Here is a 27,334-nt window from a genome sequence, read left to right as displayed (position 1 = left end):
TCGTGCTCACTGTGGCTTCCAGGGCAACGGCACTTTGGCAGGTGAGGTCTGGATGCTGGGGAAATCTAAAGGAGTCCTGGAGAGGGAGGCCTTCCCTGGACCTGGACGAGGTCAACCATGGTGCTAGCTGCTTCTGGGAGTGTTGGCCTGCAGGTGGCCTGTGAGACAGGCTCCACCAGAGAGCCCTCAACAGGAATGAGAGAGCTGTTTGGGGTGGAAAGGACTTGGCTGTGCAGCCTCTTAGGCACTGAGTTGTTCAGCTTCAGCTTGGACCCCTCTCCCTCCACAGCGATGGATTGCTGGCTGCCAGCTGGGATGCACATCCCAGTAAATGGAGCTGATTTACTTAAAACAATGGTCAAAGTACTAAGCACTTTGGTGCCTGTAGGCCAGCAGGGACCCCCTTAAAGGAAGGTCCCCCACCTATGTTCTTCCCACAGACCCACTTCAAGAATCTCTAAGTCAGCAGGGGAGGTGGTTGAGGCCCATGTAGCCTACAGAGAAACTGAGGCCCAGGGAGGTAAGGACCCTGTCCCAGGGTGGGAGGGACAAGTTGGAGGAGACACTGAGAAGGTCTGATTCTGGAGTGGTCTTGCTGGACTCTCTTCTATGGCCCTGGTGGGAACTGACATTCTTCTCCCCAGGCAGAGATGAGGAAACTGGTGTGGGGTTGCTGGGGCCAACAACCACTTTTCTAAAGCCAAAGACGCAGAAGGTGCTGCCAGCCCAGCGCTTCCTCCATGGAGGCCTTCACCCACCCTAACCCATCTAAGAGCTCCCAAGACCTGTTTTTTTCTGGCTGTTCCTAGACAGCCATCACCCCCATTCACATGTCTTCCACAAGGTCAGTGTCCCCAGTCACACTGGTCTGGCCCACCCCTGATCCCTGGCCAGGGTACAGGGAAGGGGAGAGGAGAAGCTTGGGCTTTTCCATCCCTTCTCTTCACCTTCCAGAGGCAGGGGAGGCCTGGTGGGATCCTAGAGGGGCTCTCTTACTTCCTTAAACCTCCCCACCCTCAGTAGATCTGGTATAGCTTGAATTATTTAGAAACTAAAAAGGAGGCAGGTGAGGTCTGGGCAAGGAAGGCCAGAGTCCCCTTCCTAGCCTGGTGACCCAGGGGACTGAGCACAGAATCCTGGAATGACAGCAGCTGGAAAATACAGCTAGACTCCTGGATTCTTCCCAGGGCTGGCCCTGGGAACCAGAGGCCAGGATCCAACTCCACATAACAGAGTAGTAGCATGAGCTGGCCCCATTCATCAGGGAGATCAAGACAGGGACAGACTCTCAAACCAAGCTGGAGAGTGGCAGAGTCCAGAGGGCCAGCTCAGGCCTCTAAGGGGAGGCCCTCTTGCCGCCATCTGGAGTTGTGCCACCCACAAAGAGACAAAGCAGTTACAGCTGCAGCACTATTGGGGGAGCCATCAAGAAGCTGTGGCAGGGTCCTCGGGGCTGACCCAGGTTTGGGGGCAATGGACAACAGGTTGGGGTCAGGTTCAGGTTTCAGTCTGGTGTTGGTATTGGGGTTCCATCTGGAACTTGGATCTCTTCCAGAGAGAGGGCAGGTGCAGTCCAGAGACTGGGCCTGGTGCTCCTGAGTCTATGGATGAGGCTGATGGGCCCTCCCTGTCTTTGTCCCCAGGGCGGCCAGGCGGCCAGGCTGCAGGAGGAGTGTGACTATGTGCAGATGATCGAGGTGCAGCACAAGCAGTGCCTGGAGGAGGCCCAGCTGGAGAATGAGACAATAGGTGAGGCCCCCATGGGCAGAGAGGGGCTGCATGCCCCCAGGGAGCCCACGATTCCTCATGTCTCAAGCTGAGATCCAAGTCACGTTCGTTCCACATTTGTTGGATGATGGTGAGGAGCGGCTTGGGAGCCAGATGGAAGAAGAAAGGGGCTAACAGGCTTCCACATTCCCACCCCAGGTCTGGGGAGTTCCCAGCCGCAGCTGAGGAGGACATACTAAATTGGGGTTCTGAAAAGTACATGGAGCCAACTCTGCCTCTGGGGGTCCCTATCCCTCTTCTCCAGGAAAAGTGAAGATCTCCATGGCGGCCAGCCCACCCAGGACACAAGGCCCAGGGTGCTGTGTGGTGGGGGACCTGTGACCCATGAGGGCAGGCAGGTTCCAGGACCCCCTGGAGCTGGCACGGGGAGAATTAGCCCCATAACACCACACTCCAGGATTAGAACATTGTACTGTTAGCATCTCCAGAGGAAAAAGAGGCACATTCAGTCACAATATGTGACCCCCACAGGGACCACATGGAAGCTCAAAGTCATCTTAGTGGTCCAGAGCAAGAAGGGGCACAAGTTTTGTCTGGAAAGATGTGGAATACTCACCACAGCCAATATTCAGCCTGGAAACTGAGGCCCACTCCTCCCTCTCAACCCCAGGCTCTGTCTCTGCCACATCCAGAGGACCGATAGTGACACCACACACACACACATACACACACGCCCAGCCCCTAAGCATACACATACAGGCACACACACTGGCCTCTCCATCCCAACCCACCCTTAGTGGCCAGATGAACCATCAGCTCATTATTCGGCTGATGAGACAAGTCAAGGTCAGCCCCAGGGGCTGAGCACATGAGGGCCCCAGCCACTCCTCCTCAGGGGGCTGGGAGAGCTCCACCTGGCAGTGTGAAGGGTGGTGCCCAGCTACCAAGACTGGACAGCAGGGCTATCAGGACAGATGACAGCACCCTCCTTTTGACTCAGCAGCCCCGGGTAAGAATGGATGGAATTCTTTGGTACCACTTGAACCAGACTTGTAGGGGTGAGCAGGTTTGGAGAAACAGAGAGTCTGGAAAGGCGGGAGGCATTGAGGCAGACTTCCCATGGGGAGTGGGGCATGGTTGGCAGGTTCAAGTCTTACTGCCAGGGACAGTGGCCTGGCACGTCTGGGCTGGAGGCATGAGATGGCTGGGCCCGTTCTGGGCCTCCATCCCAGGCCATCTCCCCGAGGCTGAGCTTACAGTTATGTAACAGCCTTGCTCAGGAGCAGGGAACATCTTTACGTCTTCCTGGTTCCCTAGTTCCCCTTCCACCTCTCTAGAGCTGACAGTTATGTAACCCCTTCTGGGTCCCTCTCCTTGGCCCTGGTGCCCAGGCTGTCTGCCTCCTGCTCTGTAAGTGAGTATGTGTAGCCTCACAGATGGGCTTTGCCTACCCTGGTCTCAAAGCAGGACAACCCCTTGACTCTAGGGCCCAGAGACTGAGGCATGGGTCAAGGGGTGGCTGGGCCTGCCCACTACCTATAGGCCCCACCCCACTCCACCAGTGCAGGGAGCCAGGACCAGGTGCAGACAGGCTTTGGCAGGCCCCAGCGGTGGGATCATAGGCAGCCCCAAGAGGCCCAGACTCTAGACTCCACTGCGCACCTCTCACGCCTGGGGACAGGCCACCCTCGTGATTCCGATGAGGTCACTGCTGGCACAGCGTTCCCGTCAGGTGCCAACACCCTGTCACCAGCAGCCAGGCTGGGATGCAGAGAAGGGCCGGCATAGGTTGTGGCCATGGGTCTGCCCGTGACCTTGTGTAGGGCTCTGTGCGTGTTCATGCACATCTAGGTATGCGCTCCTGGCCCATGTCTGTCTGGAGCTGCGTCTGTGCCTCTGGGGTCTATAGCTCTGTGTCTGACTCTGAGTATCTTTGTGAGTCAGAAGTGTGTGTCTATTTAAGCCTGGGCACATGCCATCTCGACATGCCTAGATGTGTCTGCCCAGTGTGCTGTGTCTCTGTGTGTTGGCTTGTATGTCTATCAGTGTGAATGTCAGTGGTACACCCAGACATGTCTGTCTCTCTGAATGTATGTCTCTGTGAGTTGTGTGTCTCTCTGTGCCCATTTGCTTGTGTCTGTGGTCTGTGTTCAGGTAAGTGTACATGTGTGCATGTTTGCATGTGTGCCTGGTGTTCTGCGTACTGGTGTGTACATGTCAGTGTGTGTATCTCTGTGTGCACACGAGTCTACAAAATGACACAGCAGAGGCCCCATCTCATCTTGCCTCACCATCCCTTACCCCAAGCTCTGGGTTGGGCTTTCCTGCTGAGGGCACAGCCCCACCTTTGGGCACACAGAGCCAGCCTGGGCCCTGTATTTCTGTAGACCTGGTGACATGTGTGATGGGACCTGTGGGGCCTCATTAGGGCAGACACACAGGAAATACTCCCGTTGCCTAGCCCAGGACAACAGGCCATTCCAGGTACCAAGTATACTCATGGCTGTCACCCCGTCCCCTGCTTCCCTGACCATGTCCCTCATATTGGCCTCTCATCCTGCTCCCCTGCCCAGCCGGCTGCCCTACACCCCAGCACCAGTTCACAGCCTGGCCTTGGTTGTGCCGAGATTCCTTGAGGCCAAGTGTGGCCTCCCAAGGGCAGAGCCTGGTTTCCTCTCTTCTGTCCCACTGCAGTGAAGCAGAGCTCAGGGCCAGAGACCCAGCCCCGGATTCACTCCCCGGCCTGTGCTGGCAGCCGGAGGTTTAGAGAGCCCAAAGTCTGGCAGGGACTCAGACACAATAGCCGGCCTACATAACAGGGCGTGCCCAGCGCTGTCAGAGAGGGGTAAACAAAGTCCAGCAGCAGCAAAATTCCCAGAGAAATGACAGCCCTTCCAACCAAGAGGAGTGAGAATAGACTGTACCGCTTACCAGCAACATGACCTTGAGCTGGTTTTCTAATCAGTCTGTGCCTCCATTTCCTCATCTGTGAAATGGAAGCATTAAATAAGTTATTCATCCAAAGAGGTTAGAACAGTGCCTGGCACATGCAAAGGTTATATGAATGTTTGCTGATATTCTTAACAGGGTCTTGAACCCCCAGCAGGGTTTGACTGACCTGAAGTGCCCCCACTCAGCTTTCAGAGAAGCTGGCCCAGAGTGGAAGAGGGACTGGCAGCCAGCAGGAGGCCACAAGAGCCCTCAAGACAGGTTGGGGGAAAAGTGGTCAGGGTCCATGACCAAGGAAGGCTGCGATCTCTGGCCAAGCCCTAGGGATCCAGGTGTCCTCCTCAGCCTTTAGCTATAGATGTGGCCTGACTGCTGCAGCCCCAGAAGGCGCCCCTTGCTGCTGCCAGCCCATTCCAATGCACAGAGTCCCGAGGCTCTTCCCCAAGTAAGGACATCCCTCCACCTCCTCTTCCCAGACCCCCTTCTTGGGAACTTGTGAACCTTCGGACCTGAGCTGGGTTGGGCTGGGCTTGGCCCAGCTGGCGTTGACTTTGGCTCAGGGGTTGGGTTTTCTGAGCAAATCTATGGGACTGGCAGGATTGCAAAGAGACAATTAAGCCTCCTGCATGGGATGCGTCCAGAGCAGTCCTAGTCCCTCACGGGCATGCAGCTTCTGAACAGACTAAATGACGGCATTTGCATGTGCCTATTAAAGCAGACCCCTAGAGACCACACTGTGCATCTTTCACTGGCCAGGCTCTGCAAGGCTGTGGCGGAGAATGCAGCCACAATGCAGGGTTTTCGCTGCACTTATTCCCTAACTATTCCCCTCCATCACAATTCACAATCCGACCATGTTGGGGGGAATCTGTGTTGTTCAAGAACTAGGTATAGGCTGGGCACGGTGGCTCACGTCTGTAATTCCAGCACTTTGGGAGGCCGAGAGGCAGGTGAATCACCTGGGGTCAGGAGCTCGAGACCAGCCTGGCCAACATGGCGAAATCCTGTCTCTACTAAAAATACAAAAATTAGCCGGGTGTGGTGGTGGGCTCCTGTAATCCCAGCTACTCGGAAGGCTGAGGCAGGAGAATCACTTTAACCTGGGTGGTGGAGGTTGCAGTGAGCCGAGATCACGCCATTGTACTCCAGCCTGGGCGACAGAGCGAGACTACGATGGGGTGATGAGCATATTGGGATGCATCTAGTTCTTTTTTTTTTGAGACAGAGTCTCAAAACATTTTCTAATGCCTCCTTCACTATCATAATATGAAATTCAGGACACACACCCATCCACTTTATAAAAAATAATGTTCTAGCTATACTATAAAATAAATATTAAAAGGAAAGTAATTTACAATGAAGTACCATGTACATATTCAAGCATAACCACAATAGATGTAGTCTGAAGGTTGTACCTACAAATATAAATTCTGGGAATGTGAAGCCTACAAATGCAGACTGATAGACACAGGTAGTTGTATTGGTGACTCAAGTATCACAGGCAGCATTGCTATGGGTATCATGATTTTCCAAAACATTGAACAACTCTTAGTGAAGTTCAGAACAAAACAAAATACAATCTTCCCTCCCTTTTCTCAGTGGCTGCATTCCTGGAAAACTCCATGTATGTTAAACTTGTGCAATAAATAGCTTGTGTTGGCCGGGCGCGGTGGTTCATACCTGTAATCCCAGCACTTTGGGAGGCCAAGGTGGGAGGATCACTTGAGGTCAGGAGTTTGAGATCAACCTGGCCAACATGGTGAAACCCCGTCTCTACTAAAAATACAAAAATTAGCCGGGCATGGTGGCTCAGGCCTATAGTCCCAGCTACTCGGGAGGCTGAGGCAGGAGAATTGCTTGAACCCAGGAGGCAGAGGTTGCCAAGGTTGCACCACTGCACTCTAGCCTGGTGACAGAGCGAGACTCCATCTCAAAAAATAAGTAAGTAAATAAATAATAAAGTAAATGGCGTGTGTTTATACGTAAAATGGTGTAAGAGTCTAGGCTCTGGTCATTATGAAAAGTTTTCACCTATACATATGCCCAGTGGCTCATCTGCAAGCAATGCAGAATGTGAGACAATTCATCACTGTGCAGGAGTTGCCTGTCTGGCATCCCTGGTGACTGCCCATTAAACGCCAGTGAGGCCCCCCTATTGCTGAAACAATCAAAACCACCGCTGGCATTGGAAACATCCCCAGGGGGCGCTCCATCCCTCGCTAAGGACCAAGGAACTGTAGTCAGGCCTCCTTCCTGCCTCACTGTCAGGACAGGCCCCGTGCAACCTCAGCAGGGCTGTGCCTCCCCTCTCAGACTGGAGGCTCCTTGAGGTGGGAGCCTGGCAGAGGGAGGAAGAGAGTGGGTGCCTATGGCCTCAGGCCCCAGGGCTGGAGGCACCTGCACTGTGCTGACCCATGTGTCCTCTGCCTTACCCCCATAGGCTGCAGCAAGATGTGGGACAACCTCACCTGCTGGCCAGCCACCCCTCGGGGCCAGGTAGTTGTCTTGGCCTGTCCCCTCATCTTCAAGCTCTTCTCCCCCATTCAAGGTAAGACCCCTGGGTTGAAGAGGTGATGTGAGTGGGGCCGGCTGGAGTGGGGACTCACCTCTCAAGGAAGTGCAAAGGCAAAGGAAAGTGGTCAAAGAGGCTAGAGCAATCTGAGGGACTCCCTGGCAGAGGAGGCAATGGTGCTGGGTCTTTAAAGAACTCACGGGATTTGATTAGCTCTTCACATAAAGATAAGCATGTGGGAAAGGCTCACTAAATATTTGCTCAACAATTGATAACTGATTGACTGACAGGTACTTGATTAAATTATGGCTCCCATAGTCCTGTTGTCTTGGGCTGGTCATGATTCATTCTTTCGATGCCTGGAGCCTATGACCTCTTGGGATCCATGAAGCCACCACATGACTTTGCTTACACACCTTGTCATGTTCCACTTAAATGAATGTCCACAGAATGTCCACAGAATGAGGCAGAAAAGAAAAGGGGGAGCCCCTTTAGGAGGTGGCTTTCTAGCTAGTGAGTCATTAAAGAGATTTACAATATAGATTCAGTCATTCTTTTGTGCAGTGAATGAAGCACTCACCAGTGTGCCAGGCACTGAGCTGGACAAACACAGTGGAGAGAGGATAAAAGAGCCCCCGGGGCTGCTCTCCCAGAGCTAGCATTCTCATTGGAGAGACATTTAGTAAGGAAATAAACAGATGTATCATCAATAATAAAAAGTGCTGGACAAGAGAATAAGGAGAGTGGGGACTAACTTAAGGCAGAGGTTCACAAACAGCCCCTCTCTGAGGAGGTGACACTTCATCTGCAATCTGAAGACCTGGAGGTGAGAAAGAACCACCAGGCAAAGATCCCAGATTGGGGACAACTGAGAGACAGAATCAACAGCCTGTGGAATAAGCATCCAAGGAAGTTCCGTGAAGGCCAGTGTGGCTGGAGCAGGAAGAGCACCAGGGAGGAAGGGAGGGGAGGGACAGGTGGGCCGAGGCCAGACCATGCAGGGCCTTGAGGACAGAGAAGACTTGAGTTTTTTCCTAAGTCCAGTTAGAAGTGGGGGGTTTTAAGCAGGGGACTGACAAAGTCCAATTTAGGTTTTTAACGTCTAACTGGTTTCTGTGAGAAGGAAGAATTCTAGGAGTGTAAACAGGAAAACCCAATCACAAGGCAGGCAGGAAATGATGGCTTGAATTCAGGTAGTGAGCTCAGTGCGGGAGAGAAGTGGGAGAGTTGTTTATGGAGGGAATGGGAGTGAGTGCGGCGAGGGAGGAATCAAGCAGGCCCCACCCTAGGCTTAGGTTTAATGAGCCTTAGAGAAGAGAGTGAGACTAGGTGGGGAGCATGGAGGGAGGGGCAGGCCTGGAGTCGGGAGGACTCAGGAGGAGCAGAACCTAGGTAATTATTCAGAGAGTGAACAGAACTCAGGCATCTCTCACTGCAGGTGGCCTCTTCCTCCCTGGACCCCAGTTTCCCTGTTTGTAAAGTGGGGATAGGTGGTAGACCCCAGGGTCTCTTTGGGGTAATCCGGTTTGCCCCCCAGTGCCTGCTGTTGTGACCTCAGTAGTGAAAGACAGAACTTGAACCCCTCCTGAGGAGTCTAGGAGGGTCACAGCCATGCCATATTCCAGGCCAGTGCCCACCTGGCCTGGTCGCCTCCTCCAGGGACACCCAGTGCCTGGGCAGATAAGAGATGAGCTCCTCTGGCAGGTTTCACAGTGCACGCCATCACCGAGCCTGGAAACCAGCCTTCTCTCTGATCCCTGGAAGCAAGCACCTGCTAATTACCTTTCTCCCTGAGGCTCTGCTAACTGCATTCCTCCCCATGGCTCTTCCTTCTGTCCCTGCTGGAATGTGTCAAGGCAACTCCTGCCCTTGAGAACCTGGACTCCAGCCCACCATCTAGCTAACCCTGAGGCTGCCGCCATCAATGGGGCCCATACGGTGCCTTTGGACTGACAAGAAAAAGGCAGTCCTTCCTCGGGCAGAGATGACCTCTCACTAGAGCCCACCTAGTGACAAGCAGAATATGCCTACCGGCCAGGTGCCCTCGTACAGTAAACAACTTGCACAGCCATACTCTGTGGGCCTGGTCTCTGAAAATGGTGGAGAGAAATAAGAGACTGCAATTAGGAACTGAAAACAGAAAAAAGACAGTGTTCTCCTGAGCAAGCAGATGAAGAAGGTGTGGGCAACCGACCTGAAATTCCAAAGGGAAGTTTGCAAGTGTGGGGCAGGAATGATGGCAACACCAACTCACACAACAGGCCTGGGAAGAAGTATACCCACGGGAAGGGACCTGGTTATACAGGGAAAGCTAAATAAACCTTATAGAAGATAAAAATTGTGGAGAGTTAGAAAAAAGTCATCTACCTAGACTGGATAAAATACCTGAAGGAGGGAGTTTGGCCAGGCAAGGAATTGCTCATTAAGGCATCAAAATGTTCATGATAGCTCACTTCTTTATTTTTATTTTATTAATGTTTTGAGATAGAGTCTTGCTCTGTCACCCAGGCTGCAGTGCAGTGGCACCATCTTGGCTCACTGCAACCTCCGTCTCCCGGGTTCAAGCGATTCTCCTGCCTCAGCCTCCCAAGAAGCTAAGATTGCAGGCACCAGCCACCACACCTGGCTAATTTTTGTATTTTTAGTAGAGACAGGGTTTCACTGTATTGGCCAGGCTGGTCTTGAACTCCTGACCTCATGATTCTCCCACCTCAGCCTCCCAAAGTGCTGGGATTACAGGCGCATACTTCTTTAATCTGTAGTCTGCATATCTTTCATCTGTGTTTCTACCTTCAAATATATTATATATATTATATGTATACATATTATATATATTATATATGTATATATTATATATAATATGTATACATATAATATATATTATATGTATACATATATATATTATATATACATATATTATATATATATATATATATATATATTTTTTTTTTTTTTTTTTGAGATGGCATCTCGCTCTGTCCCCCAGGCTGGAGTGCAGTGGCACTATCTCTGCTCACTGCAACCTCTGCCTCCCGGGTTCACACCATTCTCCTGCCTCAGCCTCCTCAGTAGCTGGGACTACAGGCGCCCGCCACCACACCCAGCTAATTTTTAGTATTTTTAGTACAGATGGGGTTTCACCATGTTAGCCAGGATGGTCTCGATCTCCTGACCTTGTGATCTGCCTGCCTCGGCCTCCCAAAGTGCTAGGATTATAGGCGTGAACCACCATGCCCGGCCTCTACCTTCAAATATTTGAAAAGATTTGTTTTAAAATAAATATGGGAGAGCCATTCTGGCTGAGAAAATTCGACATACAGTCTATGTTAACCATGTCTGTGGGGTCTATGGGATACCTCTCCTCCCCTACCACCTGCATCATGATGCTATAAATGAGAAAACCTTGCTGCCAGACTAGGAAGCTCAAACTTGCTGGCTGGGATGGGACACCATGGCAGGGAATCAGCAGGAGAGTCCCATGCTCAGGTCTGGGTGTTAGCATGATCCTTCCAGCTGTCTCAAGGTGGGGAGCTGACAGAAAAGCAGGGGGCTCCTACCTAATCCAGGGGAGATGAGGTAGTGGTGGTGCTGGGGAAGAAGAAGCTGGGACAGGACTGGTGACTGATGAGGGAGAGGAGGGAGAGGATTATTCCTCAATTCCTGGCTCCAGGCACTGAGTGGAGGATCCTAGGCACAAGCGGGGGCCATGACTGCTTTTTGAGACATAGTGAGTGGGAGGAGACTGGGAGAAAGGTGGCCCTTGCCACCTTCTGGTCGTCATGGCTATCCTGAGCTTGTTCAGGTGAGGCCCAGCCCAAGTGACAGGCCTCAAAGCAGACCTGACAAGTGTCTCTCCCATGGTGGAGCCCAGCCTGGCCCAGGCATGCCCTGACCCCTTCACTGTTGCATGCCCTGACCCCCCCCCAGTGGGGTGTCCTTCCCAGCACAGGGTTAAAGTCCCTTGCTACCTCCCTCCTGCCCTTCATGTCCCCCTCTACAGATATAGGGCCTGCTGGTTTCCAGGCCCAGACTGGAGGGAGACTCTTGGCTGCTTCTTGGGATCCCATGGTGACTGCCATTTCGATATCCTTGAGAGCAGCTTGCTATGAGGCCTTGACCACAGTCCCAGGGCTCTTCAAAGAGACCACCTGGCCCCAAAGATGACCCATTGTCCCCTCCCCTCCTCCTTCACCATCTATGGCAGCCAGGGCTCCAGAAAACAGAGTGTCCCTTTGGCCACTGCTGGGAGCCCAGAAAGATCTGGAGTCAGGCAGACCTTGGTCTGCATCCCAGACCTGCTGCTCCCTTGCTGTGTGACCATGGGCAAATGACTTAACCTCTCTTAGCCTTGGGATCCCCATTTTTTGATGGGATAACAAAAACTACCAATTCCTAGCCCTAACACATTAATGTTTACCCTAACACCTCCGCCACTACACACACACACACACACACACGCGGCATGTGAAGCTGCTGTGTACATGCCAGAGTCACCCAGGTTTGCTGGCATAATTCATGATACCAGATGCTTGCTATGTCATTGGGCCTGGCCTTCTCAAGCCCTGGTCCCTCTGGTGAGTAGGGAGCCCAAAGCTCCAGTGTCCCAGCTTCAAGGCTGGGTGATTTTGGCCTTAATCCTCTTTTTTTTTCCCCTGAGTTGGAGTCTCACTCTGTCACCCAGGTTGGAGTGCAGTGGTGTGATCTCGGCTCACTGCAACCTCCACCTCCTGGGTTCAAGCGATTCTCCTGCCTCAGCCTCCTGAGTAGCTGGGACTATAGGTGTGTGCCACCACTCCCAGATAATTTTTGTATTTTTAGTAAAGACAGGGTTTCACTATGTTGGCCAGGCTGATCTTGAACTCTGACCTCGTGATCTGCCTGCCTTGGCCTCCCAAACTGCTGGGATTACAGGTGTGAGCCACCACACCCAGCCCTTAACCCTCTTTTCTACCTGCCTGAGCCTTGTAGGGGGAAGTCCTCAAAAGAATCAGATTGTGGGTGGGATCCAGGGCCTCAGAGCCTGCAGTTAGCTCCCTGGAACTGGGGCTGAGGAAGAGCCTGCCTTTGATGAGGGGCTGGGCTGAAGGCTCTGGGCCAGGCCTACCTCTGGCTGCAACGATGGGAAGCTGAGAGGGGTGCAGAGGGACAGCTGAAGGCTTTTCTGCTGTCCTAGGAGCCTCTTGCAGCAGTGAGGTTGGGAGCCCAGGGCAGAAAAAGGCATGCCAAGGCAGGAAACTGGCCCAGTCCAATGCCCCCTCCTCAACCAAATCCTTCCTGCCCTCCCTGGGCCATGTGGTGGAAATAGACCCAGCCCACGGCTGCTTTTTCCTGGCTGTTCCATCCCCACCCCCAGCTGTCCCTCAGTTCTTCATCCATGAAGTAGGGTGACAAGACCTCTTTCCAAGGGTTGCCAGGAGGATTTACAGAAATGGTGAATATGGAATCACCTGGTATATTCCGGGCATACAGCAAAGTTTGGAAATAAACACACGTGCCCAGTGACACTTCCTGAGCTCATAGGACAGCTTGACCCTGGTCACCAAAATAAGTCCTCAGGTCACCTCCATGCAGGTGAGAACCAAGCTTACCTGGGAAGACTCTGGAGACCAGATCAGCTCTATCCTGTCCTCTCTATGTGGCCTTGGGCAAGTAACCAACCTCTTGGGGCCTCCACTTCTCAACTGTGAAATGGAGTTACCTTCCTCACTGGATGATTGAGGAAATTAAACAGGATGTGCCTAAAGTGCTTGACCAGTGCTGACATTTGAAAAGTACTCAAAACCTGTCATTGTGATGAGGCTGACAACAGTGATGCTGCTGATGCTGCTCATGGTGACTATGGTGGTGGCGGTGGTGGTGATGAATGGGTACTGAGATGGGGAAGCGAGATTCTTCTCTGGCTCATCTAATTTCTATTCAACCCATCCTCTCCCTCTCTGGGGAGAGGACACCTTCCCAGTGCTGGAGAGTGGGGAGCCTCAGTGGTACCCCTCACCTCACATACCCGCTAAGCGGTCCTGTCCCTTTGCTGCAGCTTCGAGCCTCTGAGGACAGTGGACAGTGCAGCTTCCGTGGAGCCTCAGCCTCTGCTTGTTTCAGCCCCAAGCCCCTGCCATGCTGTGCTGCCTGATTCCCCCTCACATGCCTTTGCCTGCACAGGTTCCCCAACCCCACCCCTCCTCACCCCCACACCCTTGCTCCCACTCCAGCAGCACATCTAAGCCCTTCCAGGTGTGAGAAGAAACCCAGCCCCACAGGCCCAGGCAGGCTGACTGAGGAGGACCGGGCAGACCTGGGACCCCTCCCCCAGCCGTGGCCCTGTGACAAGGGTCAGCATTCTGCTCACAGCAAAGTTCAGGAATTATTCTGTGACAAGGATCCAGGCAGGGTCTGTGACAAGGATCAGAGTGTATGTTGTACTTGGGGTCAGGTTCACACCATAACAAAAGGGCTGAGCCCAAGAATGTCTGCTCTGATTCTGTCATTGGTGCAGGAGCTGTGAAGAGGCTTCTCCCTGCCCCAGGTGCCCCCACGGTGCCCTGGGTAACTGGGTCTGGGCAGCTGAAGCCTGACAGCACCAGGGTTGGTGGGAGTAGGGCTGAATTCTCTGCCCTTTTCCAAGCAGAGATAGCCAGGTCCCCATGCTCCCGGCCTCAGCCTTTGTCCTTGCCCCTGCCCTCCACCCAGGCCGCAACGTAAGCCGCAGCTGCACCGACGAAGGCTGGACGCACCTGGAGCCTGGCCCGTACCCCATTGCCTGTGGTTTGGATGACAAGGCAGCGAGTTTGGATGAGGTGGGTCTCAGGGCACCCCCACCCCACCTGCAGAGCGCCCGGGCCCACCTAGGAGACTTTGATCTCTCCCACCGAGGGGTGTGGTTGCTGTCTGTGTGGGAACAGGACTCCTGGAGTCTGCCCTCCTCTAGCCTCCTCCAGGCCTGCCTTTCTGGGGTCCCAACCCTTGGCTCCCCCTGACAGGGTATGGGAGGAGGCTTTCCCACAGGAGGGGCCCCCAGAGCAGCGAAAGCTGAAGCAGCACCCCCAGGCTGGGCCACCCCACTGCCTCATGGGAGCCTCACTTCAGCCCAGGAGTTGGCAGGGCAGGCAGACACCAGCACCCTATCCCATCCAGAGGGGAAACTGAGGTGCTGCAGGTCCTGGAAGGAACCAGCCTTGGCTACCAAATAGCCAGTCAGGAACAGGGACAGAGCCTGTCGTTCTCAGTCCTGGGACAGATATCTTCCCCGGAGCAGTTAAAACATGGTCTCTGTAAAGATTGGGGAGCCTGGTAAGGACATTGATGGGAAGGCTGGAGTCCTCCGCTAGGAGCCCCTCACTGCTTTGGGGTGCAAATGCATGTGTGTGTGTCTGTCTGTGATGGTATCTGCCCCACCCTCAGGTGCCCTTCTCAGACGGGGCTTTCACTCCACCCACCCCTAAGGGCAGCAATTTCTTCAGAGGCCTTTGAAGCCCACTGGAGCTGTAGGCCCTCATTCCCCCTTAACCACTTGCTTCTCCTCAGGCAAGCGTGGGAGGCGGACAGGAAGGAGTGGCTTGCCTAGTGGCTGTCGTGCTGCACTGCACCTGTGTCCATGGGGAGGGCATCAGGAGAGGGGACCAAGCAAGACACCCTCGGGGCCTAGCTTTGCCCTCCTCCATCAGAAAGGCCAGACTGCCCTCATCCCACCGACCCCAATTTCCAAGGGCCTAAAATGTGACATAGTAGTGCCAGTGTCTTCTTCGACATCCTGCAACCTCTGCATACCTCTCCTCCCTGTACAGAGACAGGGCCTCGAGGGGTGTCGGAAGGGCAAGCAGACCCTGCCCCTAGGGTGCCCAGCTCAGAGCTGGCACAGAAGGGAAGCCGGGCACATGGCTGGAGACATGAAATTAACAAAAGGGACATGCAAGGTCTTCATTCTCTCCCTCACCAACTTGTCCCTCATAAAGACGCAAAGAGAGGGAGTACATTCAACCCCCACCCCACCCTAAGACACAGTCCTGCCCTGTCTGTGGAAACCAGGGCATTAGGAGTCAGGGGATTGAAGAGCTCTGCTCAGCTGCTCTTGGGAGCCCCAGACCTCAGGCTTCTCATTTGCTAAGGCAGGGGTGGGCAGGCAGAGTGTGTAGGGCACCCTGCCAATACCCCCTAGATGAGCCTCCCACCCCACCACCCAAGAGCCTCTCCCTGTCCCTCCAACAGCAGCAGACTATGTTCTACGGTTCTGTGAAGACCGGCTACACCATCGGCTACGGCCTGTCCCTCGCCACCCTTCTGGTCGCCACTGCTATCCTGAGCCTGTTCAGGTGAGGCCCAGCCCAAGCGACAGGCCTCAAAGCAAACCTGGCAAGTGTCCCTCCCACAGTGGAGCCCAGTGTGGCCCAGGCATGCCCCGACCCCTCCACTGTTGCCCCCCAGCAGCACACAGTCCCAAGCTCCTGCCAGGCCAGCTTCCCCTGGAGAAGGCAGGTGGCCGAGCTGTTCCATGTGTTGCAGCCTAGTCTCCCCTAGGATGGCCCTGCACCTGGGGACAGGGCACCAGAGGGTGGGGCCTGCACACAGGAATGAGGCTTCTGGGGCCACACACGAGGTTGAGGCACTTGGGAGCCCAGCTGCACAGGCGGATGGGGTACCTGGGGGTGGGGCTCGTATTTCAGGATGGGACCCCCTTTGAGGCGGGGCCTGCCCTCTGGAGGACACATGCTCCCCTGCCCCATCCTTGCTCAGCGCATAGGACAGCATTGGCTGGGGTGGGAATCCAAGGCCCCTTTGGCCTCCCAGATCTGCCCACCCCACACAGGAAGCTCCACTGCACGCGGAACTACATCCACATGCACCTCTTCATATCCTTCATCCTGAGGGCTGCCGCTGTCTTCATCAAAGACTTGGCCCTCTTCGACAGCGGGGAGTCGGACCAGTGCTCCGAGGGCTCGGTGAGGATCCTGGCCCTGGCCCACCTCCCTCAGTCTCACCGTTATCTTTAACCACTGCAACCTCCTCTTCTCCCCCTGCTTCTCCCTCTCCTTCCTCCCTCTTCTCTCCCACCCCACCCCTCAATCCAAGGATGGCCCAACCCCCACCCAACCCCACCTGGCAGTACTCAAATCACACTCCCCTCCGGCAACAGGAGATGTTGCTCACCCATCTGGGCGCTCACAGACCTGCCGCCGTCAGTGAGAAAAGCAGATGGGAAATGGGACACTTTATGGCCACAGCCCAGAGCCCCTGTCCCACCTGTTGCTAACTTCCTATGTGGCCTTGGGGAACTTACAGCCTCAGTTTCCCCATCCATGCAAGGACTTCCAAGATTCCTTCCAACTCTGCCATCTGCCACCTGCATAGCCAGGGCTCTGCTCACCATGCCACTTTTCCTACTCCCCCCCGTCCCCGTGCCATCTGGAGTGGGTCCATACATATGCAGTCCTCCTCTTTTGTTCTGATCCTGACATCAGGCTGGTTCTGGGCCTTCCTAGGGAAGGGAGGTAAAGGGAGCATCTAAGGAATTCATTGCCAGTCACTAAGGGGGCCATCTCCAAGGGATTCTGAGGGACCCTCTCTGAGTGCCCCAAGCTTTGACAGAGAGCTTGAGACCAGCTCCAGCCCCCACTCATTCCTTGTGGTCAGTAACTCATTGCTTCATGCATGACCCCAGAGGTAGTGCATTATATCAGGGGTCAGCAGTACCTTCTCCCCAAAGAGTGAAATGATCATACTGGAATCTCAGGCATTTCAACAACGGGGGAGAAAACCTAGGGAACCCACTTTGGCCATTCCCAGAGCTTCTCAGAGGTTCCGTCCCAGGAGCTGGGAGGCCAAGTCAGACATGAGCATTGCGAGCCACAGGACCTGTGGAGGAACCTGCTGCCTCCTGTGCACATGTTAAGGATAATTATGGAGACTGGCTTCCCAATTCATTACTGCAAAGCTTTTCTAAGACTAGGAGGAAGCACAGATAACTGTCCTGGTAAAGAGCTGAGTTATGGCCAGATGCAGATTATGGCTCACGCCTGTAATCCCAGCACTTCTGGAGGCTGAGTTGGGTGGATCACGAGGTCAGGAGTTCAAGACCAGCCTGACCAACATGGTGAAACCCCGTCTCTACTAAAAATACAAAAAAAAAAAAAATTAGCCGAGCGTGGTGGTGAGCACCTGTAATCCTAGCTACACAGAAGGCTGAGGCAGAAGAATCGCTTGAACCCAGGAGGCAGAGGTTGCAATGAGCCGAGATCACGCCATTGCACTCCAGCCTGGGCGACAGAGCGAGACTCCATCGCAAAAAAAAAAAAAAAAAAAAAAAAGAGTTGAGTTATTCTCCAAAAGCAAATGGGAGGAAGATGGGGAGGCAAGAACTCCTGTAACTGGAGGGACTGAAGCGAGACCTGAGGAAGGACTTTCCAAACAAAGGGAGTGGTGGGGGCATTAGCAGGGGGAGGCTTCTCTCTGAGGATGTCGCAAACCAAGGGTACAGGAAGGAAGGGTGGGAACCAATGTTTTGGGTACAGGGGGAAGTGGAAGCCAGACAGTTTCCTGGTGGAGGGTGGATTTAAGCCCTGGCTGACAGACATCTAGGCTTGATCTGAAATGGGGGACTTTCTGGGAGGGGACAGAAGGCCCAGAATACCTTCCAGTCATGCCAAGTGGGCAACCCAGAGCCCCGTGATTGCTCTACTCATGGGTCTCCCTAACTCCTTCGTGGTCCTCGTCTGCCTAAGAAAGCCATTCTTCCACTAGGTCCTCTGAACCCCAGGAGGAATGGCCACCCCTCTCCTCTTCTCTTCTCTTCTTCTTCATTTCTACTTCCCCCTCTTCTACCCTCTTCTCAGTTCCAGTCTCCCTCCACACTTCCATCTGGGCCCCACTCCACAGTCCACAGCCCTCCACTCCCCGACATTGAGCAGACTCTTGCAAACTCAAGCAAGAATTCTCCCTCATACCTTCCAGCTACCTTCAATACAAATTGGCATTAGATGAATGAGTGGGTGGGGTGGCGGTGTGAATGGGCAGGTTGGTGGATGGCTAAGTAGGCAGCAGGATAAATGGGTTAAGTAAGGAAGATTGGACAGATGATGGGCAGAGGGGCAGGTAGGTAGATAGGTGGGTGGATGCACGAGTGGATTGATGGGTGGGTGCAGAGATGAATGGATGGGTAGATGACTGAGTGGGTTGGTAGATGAATGGAGAGATAGGTGTGTGGGTGGATGGATTGATAGATGGGAAGATGATAGATGATGGATGGACACATGGATAAAAAATGGATAAATGGGTGAGTTGATAGTGAATGTCTAGTAGGTGAGTGGGTAAATAAATGGATACATGGATAGGTGGGTGGATGATTGAATGGGCAGATGGGTAGATATATAGACGGGAAGGTGAATAGATGAATTGATGGATGGATAATTAAAATCACCAGTTTATCCCAAAGTATCAGAGGATCTAAAATTAGGGAAAATGGGAAAACCAATGAGTACATTTTTAAGGGGATAATGCAAAACAACAAAGAGATTAAGTTGGCTGCACTGCAACTGTGTTTGTCCCCCCAGACACGGGTGTGGGCAGTCAAGGACCCTTGACAGCCCCAGTGAACCCTGTCTTTTCTCCTCCCCCTGCAGGTGGGCTGTAAGGCAGCCATGGTCTTTTTCCAATATTGTGTCATGGCCAACTTCTTCTGGCTGCTGGTGGAGGGCCTCTACCTGTACACCCTGCTTGCCGTCTCCTTCTTCTCCGAGCGGAAGTACTTCTGGGGGTACATACTCATCGGCTGGGGTATGGTACCAGGGAGGGCTTCCAGGCTGGGAACAGAGGGGGCAAGGCCTGGAGAACTCCCTAGGGGGAGGGTGCCAACCCAGCTTGCAGTCCTACGTCTTGCTTAGCTGCAGGTCCTGCCTGCCAGGATATCAGCCAAGGGTCAAGAAAGTCCTCAAAATGTCTGAGCCCAGGACAAGTCCCTCAGGCTGCAGCTGCACCTAGGGCTGACCTGTGGGACAGATTTTGTGAACATCTTTCCATTTCCCTTTAGCTCCCAAAATACACAGGGCCACTGCTAATCTATAAAGGGCCTCTGTCACAATTAGAAAGAGAATGTCCGTCTAGGTAGACACAGCCCTTCAGGCATACAGCTTCACCCCCTCAGTGGAGCATCCCTCCGTGGTGAACAACCTATGTAACCAAAGACAGCAGCCTGACAACCCACCCTTTTCTCTCTCTGTCCCTCTCCCTGCTTTTCTCCAAAATCTCTCTCTCATGCCCTCTACCCCTGCTTCCTGTGCCCTCTCTGCTCTTTCACTTTCTCTGGGCCTGACAGGGGTACCCAGCACATTCACCATGGTGTGGACCATCGCCAGGATCCATTTTGAGGATTATGGGTGAGCTGCTGCCCCACACACTCCCCCGGCCGCCATCACTTGGGCAGGCCCCCCGGGTGGGATGATAATGCCATCTGGCCTTGGTGAGTGGACAAAAACCACAGCTCTCGGGCCAGAGGGGAGGCTGGAGGAGGACCTGGGGAGCAACAGACTCTGAGCCCGGGGTTGCTAAAGGGCTCAGGAGCAGAGCTGAGGACAACTGGGGGAGGTGCTGCTGAGTGTCTCTCTGGCTGAAGACAAACCTTCTCATTCTTCCCCACGGTCTGCTTAGGTGCTGGGACACCATCAACTCCTCACTGTGGTGGATCATAAAGGGCCCCATCCTCACCTCCATCTTGGTAAGATACCCTCCCACCACCTAGAGATGGGGAAACAGGCCCAAAGGGCAGGCAACTTAGCCCAAGGTCACATGGGAAATTAGTATCTAGGTCAGAACTAAAACGTAGCTTCCTAATGCCCAATGCAGGATCATCCCCACCCCCGTCCCACCAGTTCTTCCTTGAGCATAAGCGGATTGGGAGCACAGTCCTTAGGGATGTGAAGGAGGTAGAGTTCCCGGATGACCTGCCCAAAGGGGAAGTGCCAGAGGAGAGGTAAGATAGAGAGAGGGACAGCAGGACCCTGGGAAAGAAGACAGGCCAGCAGCCGAGGGGCCTGAACACCTCAGCCTTCCCGCTCTGACTGCCCGAACTCGGGTCCCCACCCACTAGGTAAACTTCATCCTGTTTATTTGCATCATCCGAATCCTGCTTCAGAAACTGCGGCCCCCAGATATCAGGAAGAGTGACAGCAGTCCATACTCGTGAGTGTGGGCCTAGTGCCTCAGCCCCCAGTACCTCCATCCCCAGTCCTCAAATCATCCCACATCTCCTTGAAGTCCTCCCACCCCAAACATCCAGAGTCACCAAAGAGCCACATTGTTCTTTCCCACCTCCACCATAGCCTGGCTCAGCCCACCACTGTCCCCTGCTCCAGCCCCACCCTCACCAGGCGGCACTCAGAGCCCCACGCATGCTTCTCCTGCCCACTCACCTAGCATCCTTCCCAGGTATGCATCTGCTGCCAAGCCAGGGAGCTCGAGGACACCGATGATCTGTGTCTTGTTCATACCATGTGCCCAGTCCCTGGCATGTGCCTCACATGGAAAAAGGGTGCAATAAACACATAGTAGATGAATGCCCTGGGGGAGACCCCAATCCGCCAATGAGACAGCCATGTTCAGGACTCAGTATTCCTCAGTAATAATGATGACACCTGCAGTTTACATGCCAGGCACACGCTAAGGGATTTCCATGCATCATGTCATTTCATCCACACAGTCCCCTGCAAAATTATTTTTACTTTACAGAGAGGAAACTGACATACACTCCCTTCTTCTTGAGGGTTTTGGAGCATGTCACCATGGGCAGGGAGAAGGGGGCACAATGTCCGTGGACCAGGGCTTGGAAAGGTGTCAGGACTGTTCCCCCTGCTTGGGAGGACTGGAGGAAGAGGCAGGTTTTTTGCGGGAGCAACCAGGCTTGAAGACAGAGCTAAAGAAACATGAAAAATATGAAAAGGGAGGCTGTGGGAAGGCAAGTAGGGTCTGCATGCTCACAGATGGGAGTAGGAGATTGAGTATCAGTGCTATTCACACAAGACAAACCTGGGACATCCCACAAAGCCTTCCAGTCCTGGGATTCTTCTTGGCCTGGCTTCTCTTTGGAGAGTCTGTGCTATGGTTCTAAGATTCCTGGCTAGAATGTCACACACTGCTGGATTTAGGATTCTATTCTGGAATCCTGTGATTCTCCCTGATGAGACTAAGACTCACATTCCTGGTGTGACTGCATTCTCTCCTGCCAGGTGTGTAGGTGGAGCTTCCCTTCCTGTCTGAGAAGGAAAGGCTGGTGGGGGGGGCGGGGGGGGGTGGCGTCTGCAGTCTGCTGAGGGCCAGCACATCGGGCCTGTGCACCCTCATCCTCTCCTTTGCCGATGGGACCTTATTTCCCCCAACTTACAATGGTTCAAAAGGGCCTGAATCTGAGGCAAACAGAGCTGGCCATGGTCAGGGCCAGGTCTGTGTGGTGAGACAGAAAGGAAACAGTTGTCAGCAGGCAAAAAGGGTGGGGGCAGTCGGAGATGAAGCTCCTCAAGGAGAGGCTGTCAACTCCCACTCTCCACCTCCCCATCAGCCTTTGATTTAAAGAAAGCCTCCATCTGTTAGCCTCTGGTGCGTGGGATAGTTTTGCAGCCGAAGAGGGGTGGGCATTGCTCAGGATCTTGGCGTGGCTGAGAACCAGGTCCAGGAAGGAGTGGGAGGGGCAAGGCCAGCTCCTCTGCCCCCAGCTTGCTGTGGGACCTCGGGCCTTAGGCTAAGCTTCCATGGACTGACTGCTAAGGCAGGAGAGACAGAGTCAGAGACCCTCCCTATCCACACCCCACCTCTTCTAGCCAGGGAGCAATGGGTTCACATTGCCTGGATCAGCTATGACGTCAGGTGGCTGGGAGGCCTGAACCAGGAAGAGCTCTGGGCCATGGGAGGCGGTGAGCATTTAGAATGAATGCTGACCCTACTGAGTACACAAAGCTGTGAAGAAGGAGCTGGTCCTTCAGAGCACACTGGGAGTATATGCACTGGTGTGGGGAGGTAGGAGGAGGGGGATGCAACCCCAGAGAAGGTGGCAACTTCTGGAGAAGCAGACACAGCATAAAAAACACAGATAGAGGGCGATACTGATTAATTTTGGGTTGTCCCTGGTGATCAGGTATGAACTTGGGTCCCCATCACCCTCCCAAGTGGCCCTGGGCATAGTGGTCAGCACCCCAGTTAGAAAGACTTGTTTCATAGTATGTCTTCTCTCGTGGTCTCTCATGGATGCACTACACTTCATAGTACCCAAAACACTTCCAAGTTCATAGTGGGCCTCTGTTTCTATAATTTGACTATGTCGAGCATACACTTACTGCATTATACAAATTGGAAAAACTGAGACCAGGAGAGAAGGAACCAGGATCTCTTGTTGCCTAAGAGATTTTCTACTGCTCTTGATGGCTGAGAGCATCCTCTACTGCAATGATGATAAGCCTCTCCCAGACCAGGGGGCCCAGGCAACAGAACTCCCAATAGTGGATTTCAGCTAACATGTCCCTGTTAGCATCATTCTCACTGGCCTCTCCTTTACCTCTTATCCTCTCTCCTCCAGAAGGGTGAGAATAGAGGGGGTTTCTTTCTGTCTCATGCTTCCCTCCAGGCCAGGAGGGCTGGGGGCAGAAGGGCAGAGGCACTGCAGCTGTGGAACAGGAGCAGACAAGGGCATAATATTTAGAGCAACCTACAGTCCATCCTCACACTTCTTGGTCATTGTCCCCATCTTCTGTGCCTCCAGCTGCCCCCATGCCACGCCCTATCATATCCACATGTGTGGACACACATACCCATGGCCTGTCCCTCCCCTGTCTCCAGGAGGCTGGCCAGGTCCACACTCCTGCTGATCCCCCTGTTTGGAGTACACTACATCATGTTTGCCTTCTTTCCGGACAATTTTAAGCCTGAAGTGAAGATGGTCTTTGAACTCGTCGTGGGGTCTTTCCAGGTACGGGCTGCTGACTTAAGGCTGCATTCTTCCCTGGCTTTTAAGGGAATTCAACCTGGAGTCTTGGCCCTTGCCACTGCATTCCAATCTTTTTACTGTAATAAGTATTAGATAAGCACCTACTTTGTGCTTAGCTCTTTCCTTAACCAGAGGAACACAGGGGCTGGAGCCAGGGGTGGGGCAGGGCTGGGGGCTTCTGGTCTGTCTGCCTCACCTCTCCTGTCATCTTCCTTCTCAGGGTTTTGTGGTGGCTATCCTCTACTGCTTCCTCAATGGTGAGGTAAGCCCCTCCCAGTCCTTGGGGCTCAGGCAATGGAACTCCCAGGACCAGGGTCCGGAAACATTGGTGGGATATGTGCAGAGCAAGGACGGGTTAAACCTTGCTACTCCAAGTGTGGTCCTCAAACTAGTAGCACTGGTGTCACCTAGGCCCTTGTTAAAAATGCGCGTCTCTGGGACCACCCCAGACCTGCTGGCTTAGAATCTGCATTTTAATAACTATTTTGAAAAACAAACAAACAGCTTTTTACTAAACCCCAGGGGGATTCCTGTGCACAACAGAGTTTGAGAAACACCTAGTTAAGTGGCTGTGTGCAGTGAGCGCGGAGGGGTGAGGGCTTCCATTGAAGGTTGAGTTGCTGTGGAGCTCCGGTTACAATGCACAAAAAACCCACTCAAGTGAGCTGGAGACCCAGGATGGGAAGAACTGGGGTACAGTCACCCCTAGGCAGTATCCCTCCCTCTCCCTGGACTGTATTCTGGGATCCTCTCTGCCTCTTACCTCCTGCCATTCCAAGGCCTCCTTCTGAACCTGGCCTCAACCCAGTCCCAAGTTCGCACCGCCCGAGGCAGCATAGGGGTCCCTCCATTTTGATTTCCTGAAGAGGATAAGACTGGCTAGTTCAGAACCCTAAGTCCAGGGCAGCCCAATCAGCAGTGGAAGAGGCTCCACAGCAGCCGGCCTGACCACCTTCCCCTCTCCTAGGTGCAGGCGGAGCTGAGGCGGAAGTGGCGGCGCTGGCACCTGCAGGGCGTCCTGGGCTGGAACCCCAAATACCGGCACCCGTCGGGAGGCAGCAACGGCGCCACGTGCAGCACGCAGGTTTCCATGCTGACCCGCGTCAGCCCCGGTGCCCGCCGCTCCTCCAGCTTCCAAGCCGAAGTCTCCCTGGTCTGACCACCAGGATCCCAGGGGCCCAAGGCGGCCCCTCCCGCCCCTTCCCACTCACCCCGGCAGACGCCGGGGACAGAGGCCTGCCCGGGCGCGGCCAGCCCCGGCCCTGGGCTCGGAGGCTGCCCCCGGCCCCCTGGTCTCTGGTCCGGACACTCCTAGAGAACGCAGCCCTAGCACCAGCCTGGAGCGTTTCTAGCAAGTAAGAGAGATGGGAGCTCCTCTCCTGGAGGACTGCAGGTGGAACTCAGTCATTAGACTCCTCCTCCAAAGGCCCCCTACGCCAATCAAGGGCAAAAAGTCTACATACTTTCATCCTGACTCTGCCCCCTGCTGGCTCTTCTGCCCAATCGGAGGAAAACAACCGGTGATCCTCAACACTGGTGTGATCTGAGGGCAGAAAGGTTCTGTCCGGGAAGGTCACCAGCACCAACACCACGGTAGTGCCTGAAATTTCACCATTGCTGTCAAGTTCCTTTGGGTTAAGCATTACCACTCAGGCATTTCACTGAAGATGCAGCTCACTACCCCATTCTCTCTTACGCTTAGCTATCAGCTCCTCAAAGTGGGTTTTTCTGGAGTTTTCGTTTGGGCAGCACAGCTATCTTAGTGGTTCCCCACCGAAGTGGAGTGGCCCCAGGGTCAGTCTGGTGGGAAGATGGTGCAACCCAAGGACTGAGGGACTCTGAAGCCTCTGGGAAATGAGAAGGCAGCCACCAGCGAATGCTAGGTCTCAGACTAAGCCTACCTGCCCTCCAAGTCTCAGTGGCTTCATCTGTGAAGTGGGATCTGTCACACCAGCCATACTTATCCCTCTGTGCTGTGGAAGCAACAGGAATCAAGAGCTGCCCTCCTTGTCCACCCACCTATGTGCCAACTGTTGTAACTAGGCTCAGAGATGTGCACCCATGGGCTCTGACAGAGAGCAGATACCTCACCCTGCTACACATACAGGATTTGAACTCAGATCTGTCTGATAGGAATGTGAAAGCACAGACTCTTACTGCTAACTTTTGTGTATTGTAACCAGCCGGATCCTCTTGGTTATTTGTTTACCACTTGTATTATTAATGCCATTATCCCTGAATCCCCCTTCCCACCCCACCCTCCCTGGAGTGTGGCTGAGGAGGCCTCCACCTCATGTATCATCTGGAGCCTGCTGGTCACAGCCTCCTCTGTCTGCCCTTCACCCCAGTGGCCACTCAGCTTCCTACCCACACCTCTGCCAGAAGATCCCCTCAGGACTGCAACAGGCTTGTGCAACAATAAATGTTGGCTTGGATTGGCTTGATTCCCCTGGTGGTTGATGTTCTCATATGGCCTAAAATGGGACCAGCTTCCAACTTGGAGCCATCTTCCTCCACCCGAAGGATGGGTGATCTAATACATTACTGAAACCAGATGCCTCCACTCTTTTGGCTTTTGACAGAAATCCATATTTTCGTATGAGGCGTTCACAGTTCTGAGGGCCTTCACCTCCCATCTTTTTGAGTGGTATCCTCTCTCTTCTGAGTGTGATGAAGACCAGGTCCCCATTGTGTCCCCCCACTCCTTAAATCCAGCCAAGAAAAGACCATTCTAATCTCAGATCAATATACAAAACAGCTGGCAGAGCTGCCCAGGGTCCCAGAAATGGTTGAGTGTGAGTGTTTCACAGGCTGCAGTCATTCCTGCAAACAAGGGTCTAGGATGACCATGTTGCAATTACCCAGGGCTCAGCCAAGAGGAGGTAGGTAGTGGACAAAACAAATGTCACCAACACAAGTGGAGTGAGCAGAGACAATATGCCACTAATAAAAAGGTTTAGACACAGAGGCAGTATGGAAAATAACATCAGTCAGCAAGAGATGTCTCCAAAGCCATTGCCCATGGTGACCTCCTTGGGTCCCACCTCCTGCAAACTTGCTAGAGGAGCAGGAGAGGGATGTCAAGCTGGTAAAATGTGGTCAGAATGGGCTGGCGAAGGCTCAGATCTGCCTGCCTAGCTACTTCAATGCCTTGTCTGACCCAGTACCATCCCAGGACCCATCATCAATGACAGTTCCAACCCAGTATCCTCAGAAGCCAGAGTCAGGGGTGTTCAGGCCAGAATAGAAGTGACTGTGAGCCATGGGCAGAGGCACCCCCAGGGAAATGCCCTTTGATCAGTTGCCCAGCATATCCAGGAGTGGCACGGTCTCTCCATCTGGATTCACACTCCATGCCCTGCCCTGTGCATGGTCAGCCATAGGACTGAGAAGGAGGCATTGTTCCTAACCTTGACCTCAGGTACCCCCCCAGGCCTGCTAGAGAGAACATTGTCAGTAGCCCCCACCCCTGCCCAGACCAACAGTGGTGACCACCAGTGAGGTACTGGTGGTGGAGAGCTGAGCTGGGGCATCTAGAACGTCTTTCATTCTTCCCTGAGCATCTTTTTTTTTTTTTTGAGATGGAGTCTCGCTCTGTCGTCCAGGCTGGAGTGCAGTGGTGTGATCTTGGCTCACTGCGACCTCCATCTCTCAGGTTCAAGCAATTCTCCTGCCTCAGCCTCCTGAGTAGCTGGGACTACAGGCATGCACCACCACGCCTGGCTCATTTTTGTGTTTTTAGTAGAGATGAGGTTTTGCCATGTTGGCCAGGCTGGTCTCGAACTTCGGACCTCAGGTGATCCGCCCGCCTCAGCCTCTCAAAGTGCTGGAATTACAGGTGTGAGCCACGGCACCCAGTCTACTGACCCTGAGCATCTTGCATTCCCGCCACTCCAAGTCATAGGAGTTGAGAGATAGGGGACAGATAGTCTGTCCATGTTCCCCTCATCCAATTGGGGCATGCCACTGTCTCTCTCTCTCTCTCCCTCTCTCTGGTTTCCCTCCTCCCACTCCCTACTTGGTGCCTCTTTGAACTGCTTCCAGAGACCTTGTCCACCCCATACTTCTCAGTAAGGTCCAGAAAACCCAGCCCTTGTCAATTAATCCCAATTCTGCTTCAGACTTTCTCGGCAATCATGGGCAGGTCTCCTCCTGAGTATGAATCTCTCCATTCACCTGCACAATAGGGA

At 53.7% G+C, this 27,334-nt stretch overlaps 1 protein-coding gene across 7 annotated transcripts in view; it reads left to right on the top strand.

Annotated features, from left to right (window-relative positions):
- Positions 1 to 25,587, top strand: part of VIPR1 (vasoactive intestinal peptide receptor 1) — a 35,692-nt gene extending 10,105 nt beyond the window's left edge. Inside the window, exons 2-13 of one of the 7 annotated variants that reach the window (XM_054483360.2) lie at positions 1,644 to 1,749; positions 7,118 to 7,225; positions 13,877 to 13,983; positions 15,392 to 15,495; positions 15,990 to 16,122; positions 18,799 to 18,952; positions 19,491 to 19,551; positions 19,823 to 19,889; positions 20,262 to 20,353; positions 22,997 to 23,126; positions 23,365 to 23,406; positions 24,112 to 25,587. In XM_054483360.2, the coding sequence (XP_054339335.1) occupies positions 1,644 to 1,749; positions 7,118 to 7,225; positions 13,877 to 13,983; positions 15,392 to 15,495; positions 15,990 to 16,122; positions 18,799 to 18,952; positions 19,491 to 19,551; positions 19,823 to 19,889; positions 20,262 to 20,353; positions 22,997 to 23,126; positions 23,365 to 23,406; positions 24,112 to 24,303 (1,296 nt within the window). In that variant the 3' untranslated portion in view covers positions 24,304 to 25,587. Of the gene's footprint in view, positions 1 to 1,643; positions 1,750 to 7,117; positions 7,226 to 13,876; positions 13,984 to 15,391; positions 15,496 to 15,989; positions 16,123 to 18,798; positions 18,953 to 19,490; positions 19,552 to 19,822; positions 19,890 to 20,261; positions 20,354 to 22,996; positions 23,127 to 23,364; positions 23,407 to 24,111 lie in introns of those variants that run through there. The other 6 variants (XM_054483365.2, XM_054483363.2, XM_054483368.2 and 3 more) reach the window with 6 other exon arrangements.
- The last annotated feature ends 1,747 nt before the right edge of the window (positions 25,588 to 27,334 follow it).

This window comes from Pongo pygmaeus, chromosome 2, assembly GCF_028885625.2.
Source record: "Pongo pygmaeus isolate AG05252 chromosome 2, NHGRI_mPonPyg2-v2.0_pri, whole genome shotgun sequence".
NCBI lineage: Eukaryota > Metazoa > Chordata > Mammalia > Primates > Hominidae > Pongo > Pongo pygmaeus.
The sequence above is the reverse complement of the archived record's forward strand: the minus strand, read 5'-3'. Positions and strand labels throughout refer to the sequence as shown.